Raw genomic sequence first — 16,847 nt, forward strand, 5'->3', positions numbered from 1 at the left:
TGAAGACAGGGAGGAGGTGCTTTTTTTTCTCTTCTACTCTTTTTTTCAGCCTCCAACATTTGATTTCCACTTTGGTGCAGCAGAAGGAACAGGTAAACTAGTAACTGGCATTATTAGTTTTATGAGTATTGTAAATACTATATTGTTTTATCAGTATTGTAAAGTTTACTGGCAGTGACAAAATCTATTGGGAAGTGTAAGCTTTATTAATTATAATTAATTAATTAGCAATTAATTAATTAACACATGTTGGAGATGGCAGAGCTGGTGATAGGTTGTAGGAGTTTCTGGCTACTGGTGTGATCCAGGACAAACACATCTGCAGTAGGTGTTCGCAGCTGCAGGAACTTCAGCTCCAAGTTTTTGAGCTGGAGGTGGAGCTGCAGGCACTGCGGCATATCAGAAGAGGGGAAAGTAACCTGGACACTTTATTCCAGGAGGCAGTCACACCCCTTAGGATGGAGTCTTCTGACTTGGTCAGTGATCAGGGACAGGAGAGTGTGACTGCAAGTGAGGCATGTAAGGGCACCCAGAGGCCCTTGCAATTGTCCAACAGGTTTGAGGTTTTTTTCAGCTTGTTTGGATGAGAGTGGGGGCTTCAGAGTGGATGAGCTAACTGCATGGCATCGTAGTACAGGAAGCCATTCAAGCGGGGGGGAGTTACAAGGAATGTAGTGGCAGTAGGGGACAGTAGAGCCAGAGGGATTGACAACGTTCTCTGCAGCAAAGATCTTGAGGCCTGATGGCTGTGTTGCCTGCTCAGTGCCAGGGTTCGGGACATCTGCTCGGGGCTAGAGAGAAACTTGTAGTGGGAGGGGGAGGACGCAGTCATCATGGCCCATGTTGGTACCAATGACAGAAAGGACAAAGAAGGACATTTTGTATAGTCAATATGAGGAGCTCGGTACCAATTAAGAAACAGAACTTTAAAGGTCATAATCTCTGGATTATTACCTGAGCCAAGTGCAGATTGGCACAGGACAAATCAGATTAGGGAGATGAATGCGTGGCTCAAAGCCTGGTGTGGGGGAAGTGGGTTCCAGATCGTGAGGCACTGGCACTAATATTGGGGAAAGTGGGATCTGTACTGTTAGGACGGTCTACACCTGAAATGCACTGGGGCTGGTGTTCTTGCGAGCTGTATAACTAGGGAAGTAGAGAGGGTTTTAAAATAAGTAGCGGGGGCAAGGGTACAAATTTGGAAAGATGTGGTAAATCAAAGAGTAGAGACAAGGCAAAAGAGAAAGGTATGATTACAGAAAATGAAAAACAGACCATGACAGGAAGGGATAGAAAGTACAAATCTAACAGTAACTCAACAGATGAGACTAGAGTCTGTAAAAAGGATAAACCTAAAGGCTTTGTATCTGAATGTATGAAGCATTTGAAACAAAACAGATGAACGTGAGAGTGCACATCGAAATAAATAAGTACGATTTGATAGCCATTACAGAGACTTGGCTGCAGGAGGATATGGATTGGGACCTGAATATTAAAGGGTATAAGACACTTAGGAAGGACAGTGGAGGGGCGGCCTTATTAGTCAATGATGGTATTAGCACAATAGAGAGGGTTGACCTAAGGAAACCGGGATGTGGAAATGGTTTGGGTGGAGACGAGAAATGGTAAAGGCAAGAAGCCACTTGTGCGATTCATGTACAGGCCCCCTAATAGTAACCACATGGTAGAATGGAGCACAAAAGGAAGTAAAGGGAGTTTGTTAGAAAGGCACGGCGATAATCATAGGAGATTTTAATCCACATATAGACTGGAAAAGTTAGATGGGCAAAGGTAGCCTAGTTGAGGAGTTCATAAAATGATTCTGGGATAGTTTCTTAGAACAGCATGTTCTGGAGCCAACCGGAGAGCAGGCTACACCAGATCTGGTATTGCGCAACGAGATGGGATTAATTAATGATCTCATAGTGAAGGCACCCCTAGGTTGCAGCGACCATAACACGCTTGAATTTTACATTTAGTTTGAGGGAGAGATGAGTGGGTCCGAGACTATGTTTTTAACCTTAAATAAGGGAAATTATGTGGGCATGAAAGCAGAGCTGGCTAAAGTGAATTGGCAAATAAGGTTAAGGGATAGGTCAATAGAGATGCAGTGGCAAACATTTAAGGGGATATTTCAGAATGGATAGAATAGATACATTCCAATGAGTGAGAAAAAGTCCAAGGGATGGATACACCATCCATGGTTAATTAGAAAGGTTAAAGGTAAACTTAAAGAAAAAGTATATAATTGTGCAAAGACAGGTGGAAAGCCAGAAGGTTGGACAGAATATAAGGAACAGCAAGGAATGAGTAAAAGTTTAATAAGGAGGGAAGAATAAGTAAGAGAGAAAGCTAGTCAGAAAAATAAAAACAGATAGTAGGAATTTCTATCGATATTTAAAAGAAATGAGTTAACAAAGTGAGCATTGGACCTCTCAAAAGTGAGTCTGGAGAATTGATAATAGAAAACAAAGAAATGGCAGATGAATCGAACAGGTATTTTGCATTAGTCTTCATGATAGAGGATACAAGTAACATCACAGAAGCAGCTATAAATCAGGAAATGGAAGGGAGAAACTCAGGAAAATTACAGTCACCAGAGAATTAGTACTGAGTAAATTGTTGGAACTGCAAGCTGACAAATGTCCAGGTCCTGAGGGACTTCATCCTAGGGTCTTAAAAGAAGTGGTTAGCGAGATATTTGATGCATTAGTTTTAATTTTCCAAAACCCCCAAGATTCAGGAAAGGTTCCATTAGATTGGAAGATAGCAAATATAACTCCATTATTCAGAAAGGGAGGGAGACAGAAAGTTGGACACTACAGGCCAGTTAGCTTAACATCTGCCAAAGAGAAAATGTTAGCAGCTATTATTAAAGAAGCTATATCAGGGTACTTGGATCAAGGTAATCAGGAAGAGCCAACATGGTTTTGAGAAAGGGAAATCATGTTTAACCAAATTATTGGAGTTATTTGCGGAAGTAACATGTGCTGTGGATAAAGGGGAACCGGTGGGTGTACTGTACTTAGATCTCCAGAAAGGATTTGATAATGTTCCAAATCAAAGGTTATTGCAGAAAATAAAAGCTCATGGTATAGGGGGTAACATATTGGCATGGATAGAAGATTGGCTGGCTAACAGAAAGCAGAAAGTAGGCATAAGTGGGTCTTTTTCAGGTTGCAATATGTAACGCATGGTGTGCCACAGGGATCAGTGCTGGGATCTCATCTGTTTACAAGTTATATAAATGACTTGGATGAAGGGATGGCTAGTTGCCAAATTTGCTGGTGACACAAAGATAAGTAGGAAAGTAATTTGCAAAAAGGACATAAGGGGGCTACAAAAAGACATAGATAGGTTAAGTGAGTGGGCAAAGATCTGGCAAATGGAGTATAAAGTGAGAAAATGTGAAATTGTCCATTTTTGCAGGAAGAACAAATGAGAGGCATATTATCTAAATGATGAGAGATTGCAGAGCTCTGAGATGCAGAGGGATCTGGGTGTCTGTGCATGAATCGCAAAAGGCTAGTATGCAGCTACAGCAAGTAATCAGGAAAGCTAATAGAATGTTAAAATTTATTGTGAGGGGAATTGAATACAAAAGTAGGGAGGTTATGCTTCAGTGATGCAGAGCTCTAGTGAGACCACATCTGGAGTACTGTGTACAGTATTGGTCACCTTATTTAAAGAAGGATGTAAATGTGTTGGGAAGCAGTTCAGAGAAGGTTTACCAGACTAATACCTGGAATGGATGGATTGTCTTATGAGGAAAGGTTGGACAGGCTGAGCTTGTTTCTGCTGGAGTTTAGAAGAGTAAGAGGCAACCAGATTGAAACCTGAGATGCCTTGACAGGGTGGATGTGGAGAGAACGTTTCCTCTTGTCAGAGAATCTAGAACTAGGGGGTCACAGTTTAACAATAAGGGGTCATCCATTTAAAACGGAGATGAGGTAATTTTTTTTATCTCAGAGAGTTGTGAGTCTTTGGAACTCTTCCCGAAAAGGTGGTGAAAGCAGAATCTTTGAAATATTTTTAAGGCAGAGGTGAATAGATTCTTGGTGTGCAAGGGGGTGATCGATTATCAGGGGTAGGCGATTTGAGGTTATTATCAGATCAGACATGATCTTATTAAATTGTGGAGCAGGGTTGAGGGGCCGAATGGCCTACTCCAGCTCCTTGTTCGTATGTTGTTTTTAGTGGTGCTTTTCTGAGAGAGACACTCGTAGTAATGATTCCTGGCTAGTGACACAGAAGTTCCCAGTGCCATCTCTACTGGCTCAATTAAATTTGGCATGATCCATGCTTATGTGGGAATGGGAAAAAGGTAACAGAAAACCGGTAGTGGATTTGATGCAGGCTATTACTGGTTCAAATTCCTGTCTTTAGTAGTTGCTTTGCAAAACCTGCATAGTGATGACAAACTCATTAATAGCATATTCCCTCACACATTACTACTGAGTAACATCTTCTAATTGGAAGGTGGAAAAAAATATAACTTTCTGTGGGCAGAATTGCTTTCCTGTGAATTCTCATGTCTTATTGGTCCAGATTTTGCAGTGAAGCAGTGGTGCTTGCAGCAGAGTTAGAAGAAAGCTGCCTACAAAGATCTAACAATCTCTATCGCACAGATTTTCACCTCCTGATGTTCATTTCATTCTGGCACCAGATATCAGGGTTCCTGGCATCCGGCAACACTGATACTTTCAAGCAGGCTAAGCAGCTAATCACATTGAAGAATTCTCACAGCCAGAAAACCAGGAAGTTAAAAAGCTCTGATTATTTCACTGTCCATAAAATGATTAAAAAGTGAAAGATAAAGATTAGGACTAACACACATGATTAAGGTTGAAGTTAAAATATCATAAACAAACTTTAAAAATAATATTTTTATCATAATGGAATATAAAATTAGTTTTTCAGTGCCTGAGAGGGTTTCTAAGCGGTGATTATGAACTTAGTATGCCATTAAAAACAGAGTTTCACATCATTCAACAAGGGTTTTATCGTGAGACTAACTGTTTGAAAGTGTAAGTTCCTGTCAAATTAGGTGATTTCAGAAGATTTCTATTTGCAGGGACGTCAAAAGCACACCTTACAGTGGAGCAGAAAGTCACTGACAGCAACTTGTGGATTTCTGCATTTATCCGTGCAAGTGAGGATTCTGGAAGTTGCGGTCAGTTTCATAGTTGTAATGACAGCAAATGCCTATAATTTTGCAGAACTGACAGTTTCACTGTCGTTACAACTGCAGAATTTGGGCTAATGTTTTTGGAGGTACCGAAGTGCTGGAGTTCTGTTTTCCTTGATAGTACAGGGCTTTTATACTAGAGTAGTACAGATGATGGGAGATGTGCAGGTTGCACTTCATAATAGAGAGGCCCCTTGAATGACAGTATTGACAGAATGACAGGTGAACTGGCAGCATTGGCAGCCCATGGACATCTATGGATGTGCCATCAGATTGACCTTAGTGTCCATTGCATTTTCATTGATATAACAACTAGGTCCTTATATTGCAGAAGAATCCAGCATGACCAAAATCTGTCTTTAAAAATAAAGGGAAGAAAGTAACACATGGAGGTCACTCTTTCCAGAAGGAAATAATTAGGCCAAATAAAAGCATCTTTTGGTCTGTCTGCTCTGCAGCACTTGAAAAATAGTAATAGTCTCAGACAAGTACATGTAGTAAAACTAGGTGAACATAATAGTTGCTTATATAAATAATATATCAGCTACACATTTAAGTGGAGTTGAATGCATAAGTAGATGTTAAACAAGCTTACTGTTATCCATGTGCTAAATATGACAGTGCACACTATTTATAATTTGTATTAATATTCAGCTGCCTTTGCACAAAATGCATTGTCTTTTTAAATATTGAGATAGCATGTTTGGTCAACATGGAGATTAAAATAATTACATACCATATGACTCTGTGGTATCTTCAGTCAAATTTTGGGGATTGCTTTTATGAGCTGAAAGATAAGAAAATCAGGTTAAGGAAATGTCAGAGCAATAAGATGTCACAGCAATTCTTTCTAACTAAAATATTTTCACTTACAGGTTGATGAGTCTTCTGTAATCTGGAAAGCGCTTTGCCCTGTTTCTGTTGTAGGTATATCTGTGCTGGATATTGAGTTTAGACTGGATTCTGTTTCACTTTCTGTTGGCGGAGAAAAAGTCAGGTATTAGAAATTAATTAAAGGATCTTGCATTCTTTTAACAAATATTAATCTTATTTTGTATAAACTGATATTATCTATTGGCTTGGCTTACTTAGGAGTACTCCTGCCTCTACATCTGAAAGCTATAGGTTGAAGCTCATAATCTAGCCTAACAATCCTGTGCAGGAATCAAGGGAGTGCTTCACTGTTAGAAGTGCTAATCTTGAATGAAATATGAATCTGAGGCACTGCCTCTTAGTTCAGATGGATGCTCAGTGTCCCATAGCAGTGTTTGAAAATTGGCAGGAAAGTGAAGCAAAAAACCTTCCTTTCTTTAATCAGCAATTTCACCTAGTCAATATTCTTCTCTTAATCTAAACAGCCAGGAAACCTAGATGAATTGGAAATTTATCTTATAAAAACAAAAAAACTGCGGATGCTGGAAATCCAAAACAAAAACAGAATTACCTGGAAAAACTCAGCAGGTCTGGCAGCATCGGTGGAGAAGAAAAGAGTTGACGTTTCGAGTCCTCATGACCCTTCGACAGAACTTGAGTTTGAGTCCAAGAAAGAGTTGAAATATAAGCTGAATTACCTGGAAAAACTTAGCAGGTCTGGCAGCATCGGCGGAGAAGAAAAGAGTTGACGTTTCGAGTCCTCATGACCCTTCGACAGAACTTGAGTTTGAGTCCAGGAAAGAGCTGAAATATAAGCTGGTTTAAGGTGTGTGTGTGGGGGGCGGAGAGATAGAGAGACAGAGAGGTGGAGGGGGTTGGTGTGGTTGTAGGGACAAACAAGCAGTGATAGAAGCAGATCATCAAAAGATGTCAATGACAATAGTACAATAGAACACATAGGTGTTAAAGTTGGTGATATTATCTAAACGAATGTGCTAATTAAGAATGGATGGTAGGGCACTCAAGGTATAGCTCTAGTGGGGTTTTTTTAATAATGGAAATAGATGGGAAAAGGAAAATCTTTATAATTTATTGGAAAAAAAAAGGAAGGGGGAAACAGAAAGGGGGTGGGGATGGGGGAGGGAGCTCACGACCTAAAGTTGTTGAATTCAATATTCAGTCCGGAAGGCTGTAAAGTCCCTAGTCGGAAGATGAGGTGTTGTTCCTCCAGTTTGCGTTGGGCTTCACTGGAACAATGCAGCAAGCCAAGGACAGACATGTGGGCAAGAGAGCCATTATTAAAAAAAAAACCCCACTAGAGCTATACCTTGAGTGCCCTACCATCCATTCTTAATTAGCACATTCGTTTAGATAATATCACCAACTTTAACTTTAACACCTATGTGTTCTATTGTACTATTGTCATTGACATCTTTTGATGATCTGCTTCTATCACTGCTTGTTTGTCCCTACAACCACACCCCCCCCCCACCTCTCTGTCTCTCTATCTCTCCGCCCCCCCACACACACACCTTAAACCAGCTTATATTTCAGCTCTTTCCTGGACTCGAACTCAAGTTCTGTCGAAGGGTCATGAGGACTCGAAACGTCAACTCTTTTATTCTCCGCCGATGCTGCCAGACCTGCTGAGTTTTTCCAGGTAATTCTGTTTTTGTTTTGGATTTCCAGCATCCGCAGTTTTTTTGTTTTTATTATTATAGAAATATAAGCTGGTTTAAGGTGTGTGTGTGGGGGGCGGAGAGATAGAGAGACAGAGAGGTGGAGGGGGGGTGGTGGGTGTGGTTGTAGGGACAAACAAGCAGTGATAGAAGCAGATCATCAAAAGATGTCAACGACAATAGTACAATAGAACACATAGGTGTTAAAGTTAAAGTTGGTGATATTATCTAAACGAATGTGCTAATTAAGAATGGATGGTAGGGCACTCAAGGTATAGCTCTAGTGGGGTTTGTTTTTTTTTATAATGGAAATAGGTGGGAAAAGGAAAATCTTTATAATTTATTGGAAAAAAAAGGGGAGGGGGAAACAGAAAGGGGGTGGGGATGGGGGAGGGAGCTCACGACCTAAAGTTGTTGAATTCAATATTCAGTCCGGAAGGCTGTAAAGTCCCTAGTCGGAAGATGAGGTGTTGTTCCTCCAGTTTGCGTTGGGCTTCACTGGAACAATGCAGTAAGCCAAGGACAGACATGTGGGCAAGGGAGCAGGGTGGAGTGTTAAAATGGCAAGCGACAGGGAGGTTTGGGTCATTCTTGCGGACAGACCGCAGGTGTTCTGCACAGCGGTCACCCAGTTTACGTTTGGTCTCTCCAAATTTATCTTATTGTCTTTTTGTGGGATTTTGCAGGCGCTGAATGGATTTTGCAGGCGCTGAATAACTGCTTTGTTTGTCAATGTGGCAGTGTCAATATAATCAAACAGAATGGGATTAAACAAATGTAACTTTTTAAATTAACTTTTTGGTACAATTCTTTTTATTTAATTTCATTAGGTTTGAGCTGAATATTCACTTCAGACCATAAATCAATTGGTATAATTTATACTGGACTGCAGTGTTTAAAGAAGGCGGCTCACCAGCACCTTCTCAAGGGTAATCAGAGATTGGCAATACATGCTGTCCTTGCCAGTGATGCTAATATTCCATGAACAAATAAAAAACCCATTTGATAATATTAACACCGTAATTAACTTGCTTTACTGAACAGTAAAATTATCTTGGAAGGTCTTGTGGTATAGTGGGTAGCATCCCTGTCTCTGAACCAGAAGATGTGGGTTCAAGTACCACTCTAGGACTTGATGGCCAAGGAATGTGCATTTGAAACATAGCCACAAAGCTTGACTATCAACTTGTAAATCCTTCCAACATAAACTAATAGCAGGAGGTAAGAGTGAGAGAGATTCCTGGTCAGCCATGTGATGGAAAGAAATTGGAGCCCCTACCATCACTATCCATAGCTCCAAGCTACAACATGCATGTAAAGCACAGCAACTCAGACCCCTTGGAGGGCTGGTTGGCTCATTTGGCTGGAGAGCCACTGTGGATCAGTTTGGTGCCACTTCAGCTGGGGTGGGTTTGGGACCTGCCTCCTTGCCCTTTACCCGTGGTGGAGGTTGTGGCATTGTGGGTTGGACCTGCTTTTAGGCAGAGAACTCAAGAAGAAGAAGATTATCTTTGCAGAACATGTAGACAGGAACAAATGTAGTAATATATAGTAATGATATATTTTTGGTAGAAGTCTTTATATTTAATTACATTAGATGTAAAACATGTTTTGGACTGGACACTCACTTCAAACCATAAGTCAATTGGTATAATTTGTAACAAATTCAGAAAAAGGAAGGTCACCAAAAATTGAAAGGCATTTCTAATGATTTTAGAAGATGTATTGGAATCAGACAGTTTCTGACAATATGGGAACAGGGGTGAGCCATTTAGCCCCTCCAGCTGGTCCACCATTCAATGAGATCAAGCCTGAACAGTGACCTCACTCCATTTACAGGTGACGTTACAGGTTTGGACCTGAGGCTAAATGGGTTAACCTTGTTTTCAGTGTGGAAAGAATAAATTGATGACATTTTTCTAGAAATGATGCATTTGCAGCAACTCACCAAGGCTTCTTTGAAAGCACTTTCCAAACCCATGGCCTCTACACCTGGGAAGAACAAGGCCTCCAAGGCACATAGGAACACCACCATCTATAAATTCCTCTCCAACTCACAAACCAAACAATCCCAGCTTGGTTATATATTGCCATTCCTTCATCAACGCTGGATCAAAATGCCAGAACTCCTAACCTGAAAGTGCTGTACCTGCACTACAAGAACTGCAGTGGTTCAAGGAGGTGGCTCTTTGCCACCTTCTCAAGGGCAGTTAGGGATGAACAATAAATGCTGGCTTTGCCAGAGATGCCTACATCTTATTAATTAATAAAAACATTCTTTTAGGGAAATCTGAAAAATTTGCTCCAGCACAATTACTGCTAACCGCTAAACTTAATCACAAGTAATTACCACTCGTAAGCAGCGTAGAATCTTCTCTTGATGTGACAAAATCATCTGTTAAATTAGAAGGAAAATGAATACTTTTACACACTTTTTTCAATAAATTTCTATTTCTATTTAAATTTTGTATTACCAACCTACAAGTTAGACGCATTGGCCAGAGTTTTACGCTCCCCTACCCCAGTGGGTTCTGAGGCATGGGGAGCATGAAATTGCAAGGATGGGATTCCTCTGGGATCTCGCTCACCCCAACCTGGTTGGGATTATACACTGGGAAGCCCAATCTTGCCCCAATTAAAGCTCTTAAGTGACCACTTAATGGCCACTTAAGGGCCTTTTCCCACCCTGCCTCAATTTTTAGGTTGGTGGGTGAATGATAGATCAGGGTGGGAAACCCAAAATTGAAAAAAGTTCCATCTCGGGTGGGAATGGTGGGGGTCGCTGCCAACAGAAGCCCCCTTCACTGGAGGCACCCTCCTGTTATGGCATGGTGACCTCAGGACCTCCCTCCCCACCCCCTCCCCCGACCTATGCCTGAGACCCTGATCACCCCCTCGCAAACCCCCATGCCTTCCCTACCCCCTCGACCCCTGCCACTGACCTATTCTCTGGTTCCAGGTGACTAGCTGCAGTGCCTCATCTAGCCACTGCAGCGTTGTTCCTGGAATGACTGGAGAGCTGCCAGCCAATCTGATTGGCTGGCAGCTCTCAAAGGCTGGACTTCTGATGATGGGTGGAAGTCCTGCCTTCTGCCAATCAACACTCATTAGAGTGTGAAGTAGCATTGGGGCTGCTGGAGTTGGTGGGGATGTGTTCTCCGCCAACTCTTTGGATGGCAGGGGTCCTGAAAATTCTGACCGTTGAGTACATTACTGTATGTTTCCTTTTGTGAGCATTTTCCAAAAGTATATATATATATATATATATATATATATCTGATTATTTACGTGTGTCTCCGTTTTGGAGTACATTATTGTTGTTATTCTGGTTTCTGAGTATTATTCTATTATCAACTAATTGGTTTCAATAAATTTGACTTGTTCAAGTACATAAATATTATCAGCCCTAGTGTGACAAGAGTAAATCTTTAGAGTGGACCAAGTTTGATTTTGTCAATTGTATTCAACACCTGAGGTCTGAATTCTTGATGTTGCATATGCTCACAACAATAAAATCATTTATTTATTTATATACACAGGTAAATTGCTTATAACTGGTGTCAACAGATTTGTACATTATTATCAGTGTACAGTAAAACGAAAAAGCTAAGTAACTAACATACTTTAAAAAGCAGAAACCTCCATGTAGCAACTGCCTCTCCTAATTGTTAGTAGTCACAATCAGAATCTCATCTCCGGGTAATCACAATATAATGAGGCACAAATAACTGATACTGGTTGGAAACTTGATTTTTCCTGAAATCAGCAGAGCTTTTTAAATTGGTAAATACAAAGCAAGTATTTATTTCGTTGCCCAAAATAGTCCAGTGTGCTAAATACACAAAATTACAAATAACATTCGTCTCCTTGGGCCTATGACAGTGTTTATGCTCTACATCAGCCTCTTGTCACCTTACTTCGTCTCATCCTAACAACGTATCCTTCTGTTTCTTTCTCCTTTATATATTTATCTAGCTCCTCTTAAATTCATCGTCATGTGGTAGAACGTACCAGATTCTTATCACTCTTTGCATAATTAGGTTTCCGTTAAATTTCTTATTCAATGCATTGATGAATAACTTTTATTTGATTTGGATTCTTCCGTGTTATAATTGGGGTATTTTTAGTTGCCTCTTATGCTAATAGTGAATGGCTAGTGCCATAGGTAAGTTCAGTTATTTTTTAAACAAGGAAAACACTCACAGTTGGTTTTAGGAGTATCTTGGGTGCTATTCTCCACCTTGTCTGGTTCAGGTTGCTCTGTGTCAGCTGTTGATTCTGGGATGAAAGTTGTGGTAGTGTCTGATCATAGAAAAATGGATTAAAAGTTGATGAAAACTGAATAAGCATAAAGCAGCATCATTCATAGTTTATTTAAAAAGGTGCAGCAGTTGCTTGCTAGCACGGTGAGTTGCTGAACTAGTATATTGTCATGCCAAAGTATTCTGGCTCTTGATTCCTGCAATTCCACAATCTAATTTTGGGGGAAAAGCCAAGTGAGATGAAGGCAGTTCCCAAGGAAGAAAGTGATCAGAAAGAAAATTTACCAACAGGTCCTGGAACACTGCCCTATGGCATATCCAAAACATCAGTGGCTGAGACCTTTTACAAATTGTCTGTCACTCTCTATTGTGAAATGATAGGATGTCAAGGTTTGGGGAAATGAAAGACTTTAAATGGGCTAAAATTATTTTTTAAAGAGAAAATGTTGATATAAATCTTGGCGATTATGGATTGACAATTAATGAGCAGAATGTGGGTAGTTCCTTTCTGTTGCTACTGTGATTATGTTGATTAACTCTATTTAACCACTAGGTGGAGCATCTTGGGAGAAGGGATGGTTTCAGCTCAGGAAAATATAGTACATGTAGTGGTGGGCTGAGAACAAAATCTCATGGCAAGTGGGAGTAAGATTTCTTGTTTTGCCTGCGTCATGCTTGCAGACAGTAATCAGTCCAGAGTAGGTCAAATGCTAGAGAAATGAGTGTACAGGTCACGTTAACACATATGGACTGGGCTATTTGCAATTCAGCCACATTGACATAAGGGGAAAAAAATGTTTTTTTAAAAAAAGTTATTTTAATGATTCGCTTGATCCAATGGAATTGTTTACACTGGAGCATATGTTGTGAATATATGAAGGCTGAAGAGCCAATTTAATGGTATTTGAAAAATATATTTAGTTCACAAGTAAAAGAGGTGATGCTTTCAACCACTTGCATCATTTCTAGGCGTGTGCAGATGTCTGAGACAAGAGGTGACAATATGAAATTACATATTGAAACAGATTGAATCTGACCTCCCATTGCTTTTATTGAACATCAAATGGTATTGACTTTCTCTTTCCTCAACCATTAGGTGGAATACCTGAGGCAAATGTCTCAACTCAGAAAATACAGTGGTTAAAAGCATCTGTCCGTGCAATCTTGTGAGTGCTGAAAATCAGAATAGAGTTTGCCATTCTCCCATTCTCTGAGCTAAAAAGTGGTTGATCATCAGGTTGTTGCCATGTTGGAACCTTTTTTCAAAAATTAGGTAAAATATTGTTTTATGAGCTGGTTCTGACATTGATTTTGGTAGCAATAGATTAAATTGTCTTGACAAATAACAGGATTTCAGATTCCTAGTTACTGAACCTCTATTTCCTATTGGTGTGGTATGGAGAAAAGCATCAGTATACATTCACCATCAGTCATTTTTAATGAGACAATGAATTACCATCTGTCATTTGTAAAATCAATAGCAAAAGAAAAATACTTGTGTGGACATTTAAAAAAAAATCCCTTCTGTCTCTTTTTGTTTTCTTTGTTGTAAGTTTTATGCTCAAAGTGGTGTTAGGCCAGAAATATCCCCCTGTTGGGGGGGGTTTGGGCGGGGGCAGGCGTGAACCCGATCGGTGCCCCCGATCGGGTCCGCGCCGCCATTTTACCTGGGCAGGCCAATTAAGGCCTGCCCATCGTGATGTGCGCCCAGAAGCGCTAAGCACTTCCTGTGCGGGCGGAGGGGGAATTCCCTGAGTGGTTCCCTGCGTTCTTTCACGCATTTGCACGAAACAGCACAGAGGTCTCCCCGAGGCATGGAAATTTGAATAAAAGTGGGAAAAAAACTTAAGGACATGTCCCCACAGGTGAAACTGTCACATGAGCTGGGGCACGTCCACTATTTATTTCAAGAATTTTTATTTAAGTAATAAACCCTTCGTGAAACCTCATCCCACCTGTGGATGTGGTTTAATGAAAAAGGCGAAGGCCGCCTGGGCTCTTCGCCTGCCCGCCCACCTTAATGTTGGACGGGTAGCTTATTTAACTGTTTTAATTAGTTTCTAACAGGCTTTAATAGGACTTTGACAGGTCGGCGGGCACACAGCTGACTCGGTTGCGGTGCGCTGGACTGAATATCTGAATGTCGTGCGGTGATGTCGGGACGCCCGCCTGATGTCATCATGCATCATTTTATGTGTCGGTGAGCAGGCCCCACCGCCAATGGGAAAATGCTGCCCTTATAATTGAGAATTGGGACATTTTCCACTTTTTTATCCTGCATCAGCTTCAAGTATTTTGAAGTCAGGCAGAGATGTTACATGGAAGTAAATATTTTTGAGCAAGGTCGGCAGTTAGTGCCAATTAAGGCGTAGATTGTGCTATTGGCACAATATCCAGTTGGAACAAAGGTGAATTAATGTAAACACATTTTGCTTTTACAAAACTGTAAACTCACAGTTGACTGTAGGAATATTTTCTGTGTTGTTTTCCTGAGTGATTGATTCAAATGATTCACTGTTGCTTGTAGATTCTGGCATGGAGGTTGTGCTTGTTTCTGATCATAAAAGCAAAATTGGTGGTTAAGAAATTAATGTTTAGTTGCCCATCACTAAAATTAGACATAAACAAAGAATAAAGTCTGCAGAAAAAAATTGCACCAACATAATATCCCATTCCTTTAACTGGTCAAAAAACAACAGTTCAACTGCTGGGATTACAGAATACACTGCAAAGGGAATCAATCAACAAAGCAAGTGCAGGTGATGTGATTGCACTTTTAAAGTTCCAGCAGAAAATATATTTTACTTAGATTTGACTTAAGTTTATTTTAAATCTGCAAATGATTCCTGCCAGGGCCAAATTGTTCACTTTGAGCTGATTAAAAAAATAGTACATTGTTACTAGTTTAAATCCATCATCTATCTCTTAAGTATGGTCATGTCAAACTGCTCCTCCATAGTGACAGATCTATAATCATAATTATTTCACCACGTTTGATAGCTCAAAATTATTTCTTAAGACACAATCAAAGTTTGGGACGACACGGGCCTAGCTATTCTGCTGCCCCTTTGAAGCAGAAGGTTTGAACTGTGATCTGCCAATGGGATAAGATCATTTAAATATTCAGGATAGGTGCCCTCACTGTTGAAGGACAGCAGAAGTCTCTATCTTCCAGGGAGTAGAGGAACATCACAGAAACAATCATTTGGGATTGATTACTTTGTATTTTTTCATTCAAGGAACTTCTGTAAAACCCACTACAGGACCCTATATCTGTTAAAAACAAAAAAACTGCGGATGCTGGAAATCCAAAACAAAAACAAAAACAGAATTACCTGGAAAAACTCAGCAGGTCTGGCAGCATCGGCGGAGAAGAAAAGAGTTGACGTTTCGAGTCCTCATGACCCTTCGACAGAACTTGAGTTCTGTCGAAGGGTCATGAGGACTCGAAACGTCAACTCTTTCCCTATATCTGTTACCTTGTAAGTTCTGGTAGTCTAGCGGTTAAGGTATTGGACTAGCAAGACACAGGTTGGGAGTTCAGATTGCACCTTGGCAAATTGTGAAACTGAATTCAGTGCCCTTTGGGCTGGTGCCAGGAAAAATGACCATGGAAGCTGTTGGATGGTTATAAAAGCTCAATGGTTTGCTAAAGTCCTTCAGAAAAGAGAAACTACCATCCCTAACTGGGCTGACAATGTGACTTCAGTCCTACACTACATTGTCATTTTCTTCTTCTCTTCCATGCCTAGTGAGGTAACATATTTCTTCTGTTGCTTTAAATATGGCTGTGGGTCATTTCATAACAAAGGCCCCTGTTATGTGGACAGGCCATTAGCCTGACTCAAAATATATAACCAAGAAAACTAGCTAGATCTGATGTAGGGTGGGGAGGGGCATTGCCACTACAGTTTCATTTTATGTCAGCACATTGCTGGATGTCAACCCAGTATTCAGAAATTGAACCCCTTATTTCCATTCACTGTGCTTTCTGGAATGGTCCTCAAATCCATAATGTGCTGACTTGGAGGCAGGAATGCTACCAATGAGCCAAGTCTCTCAACCTTACACTCTGTGGTTCATTCAATTCCCTAAGAGTGACCAGGGATAGACAATAAATGCTGCCTTGCTAGTGCTGCCCATATCACAGCAACACATTGGGAAAAAAAGGTCTAACAGGGCAAACTTGGTGGAGTTACTAGGATAGTCTGGGAACACCCCACAAAACCCATGATCTCATGGGGTAGGTTTAAGGAATGCCTTCATGCCCTGGAATGCAAATTGAATGGAGAAATCTGGAGAATCCAGGCTTTGCCGCAGATTGTTCCTGAGTTTACCCTGTTGTCAGAATTTCTGCTCTAAGATCTATAATTGTGCTTTTGGTTATTCACACAAGAGTATCACTATAGATCTTGGAGCAGGAAGAGACAATTTGCCTAACTGTTCTTTGAAAGAGCTTATTTAGCTCAATTCCTTTCCTCATTTTGTTTCCAATTTTGACTTTTCAAAATGGCTATCCAAATTATTTTTGAAAAATATTATGGATTCTGCTTCATAACTGTAGGGCATTCTGTCTTAAAAACACTGAATTAAACATTCTCCTATCTTCCCTTTTTGTTGTCCTTCTCAGTCTTAAATTTATACTTTCTACTCATTAACTCACAGTGGAAATAGTTTTTTCCTATTTACCTTACCAAAAGCCCCTTCCCTGTCCCTCTCCACATCCACCTCCCTATCCACCTTTTGGATCTCTACCCTGATCTCTCACCTTCTCGCTCTTTCCCTCTTCCTTCTCTCTGTGTCCTTCACTGACTGCCCTCCTGTCTCCATCTCCATTCCCCCCCC

General features: G+C 40.6%; 1 protein-coding gene and 1 long non-coding RNA gene across 7 annotated transcripts in view; one reads left to right on the top strand and one right to left on the bottom strand.

Moving 5' to 3' along the window:
• LOC121269554 (cytotoxic and regulatory T-cell molecule) overlaps nt 1–16,847 on the bottom strand; it is a 47,826-nt gene that overhangs the window by 13,269 nt on the left and 17,710 nt on the right. For all 4 annotated transcript variants that reach the window (XM_041174235.1, XM_041174234.1, XM_041174233.1 and 1 more), the window contains exons 7-11: nt 14,458–14,556; nt 11,944–12,042; nt 10,091–10,135; nt 6,062–6,163; nt 5,925–5,975 (exon numbers count right to left, since the gene is read on the bottom strand). In XM_041174235.1, coding sequence (XP_041030169.1) covers nt 5,925–5,975; nt 6,062–6,163; nt 10,091–10,135; nt 11,944–12,042; nt 14,458–14,556 — 396 coding nt within the window. The remainder of the gene's footprint in view (nt 1–5,924; nt 5,976–6,061; nt 6,164–10,090; nt 10,136–11,943; nt 12,043–14,457; nt 14,557–16,847) is intronic.
• The window catches only part of LOC121269556, a 65,325-nt gene continuing 53,386 nt past the window's right edge, over nt 4,909–16,847 (top strand). For all 3 annotated transcript variants that reach the window (XR_005941377.1, XR_005941376.1, XR_005941378.1), the window contains exons 1-2: nt 4,909–5,173; nt 6,064–6,185. This is a non-coding gene — a long non-coding RNA (uncharacterized LOC121269556). The remainder of the gene's footprint in view (nt 5,174–6,063; nt 6,186–16,847) is intronic.

Source organism: Carcharodon carcharias, chromosome 25 (genome assembly GCF_017639515.1).
Source record: "Carcharodon carcharias isolate sCarCar2 chromosome 25, sCarCar2.pri, whole genome shotgun sequence".
NCBI classification, from domain to species: domain Eukaryota; kingdom Metazoa; phylum Chordata; class Chondrichthyes; order Lamniformes; family Lamnidae; genus Carcharodon; species Carcharodon carcharias.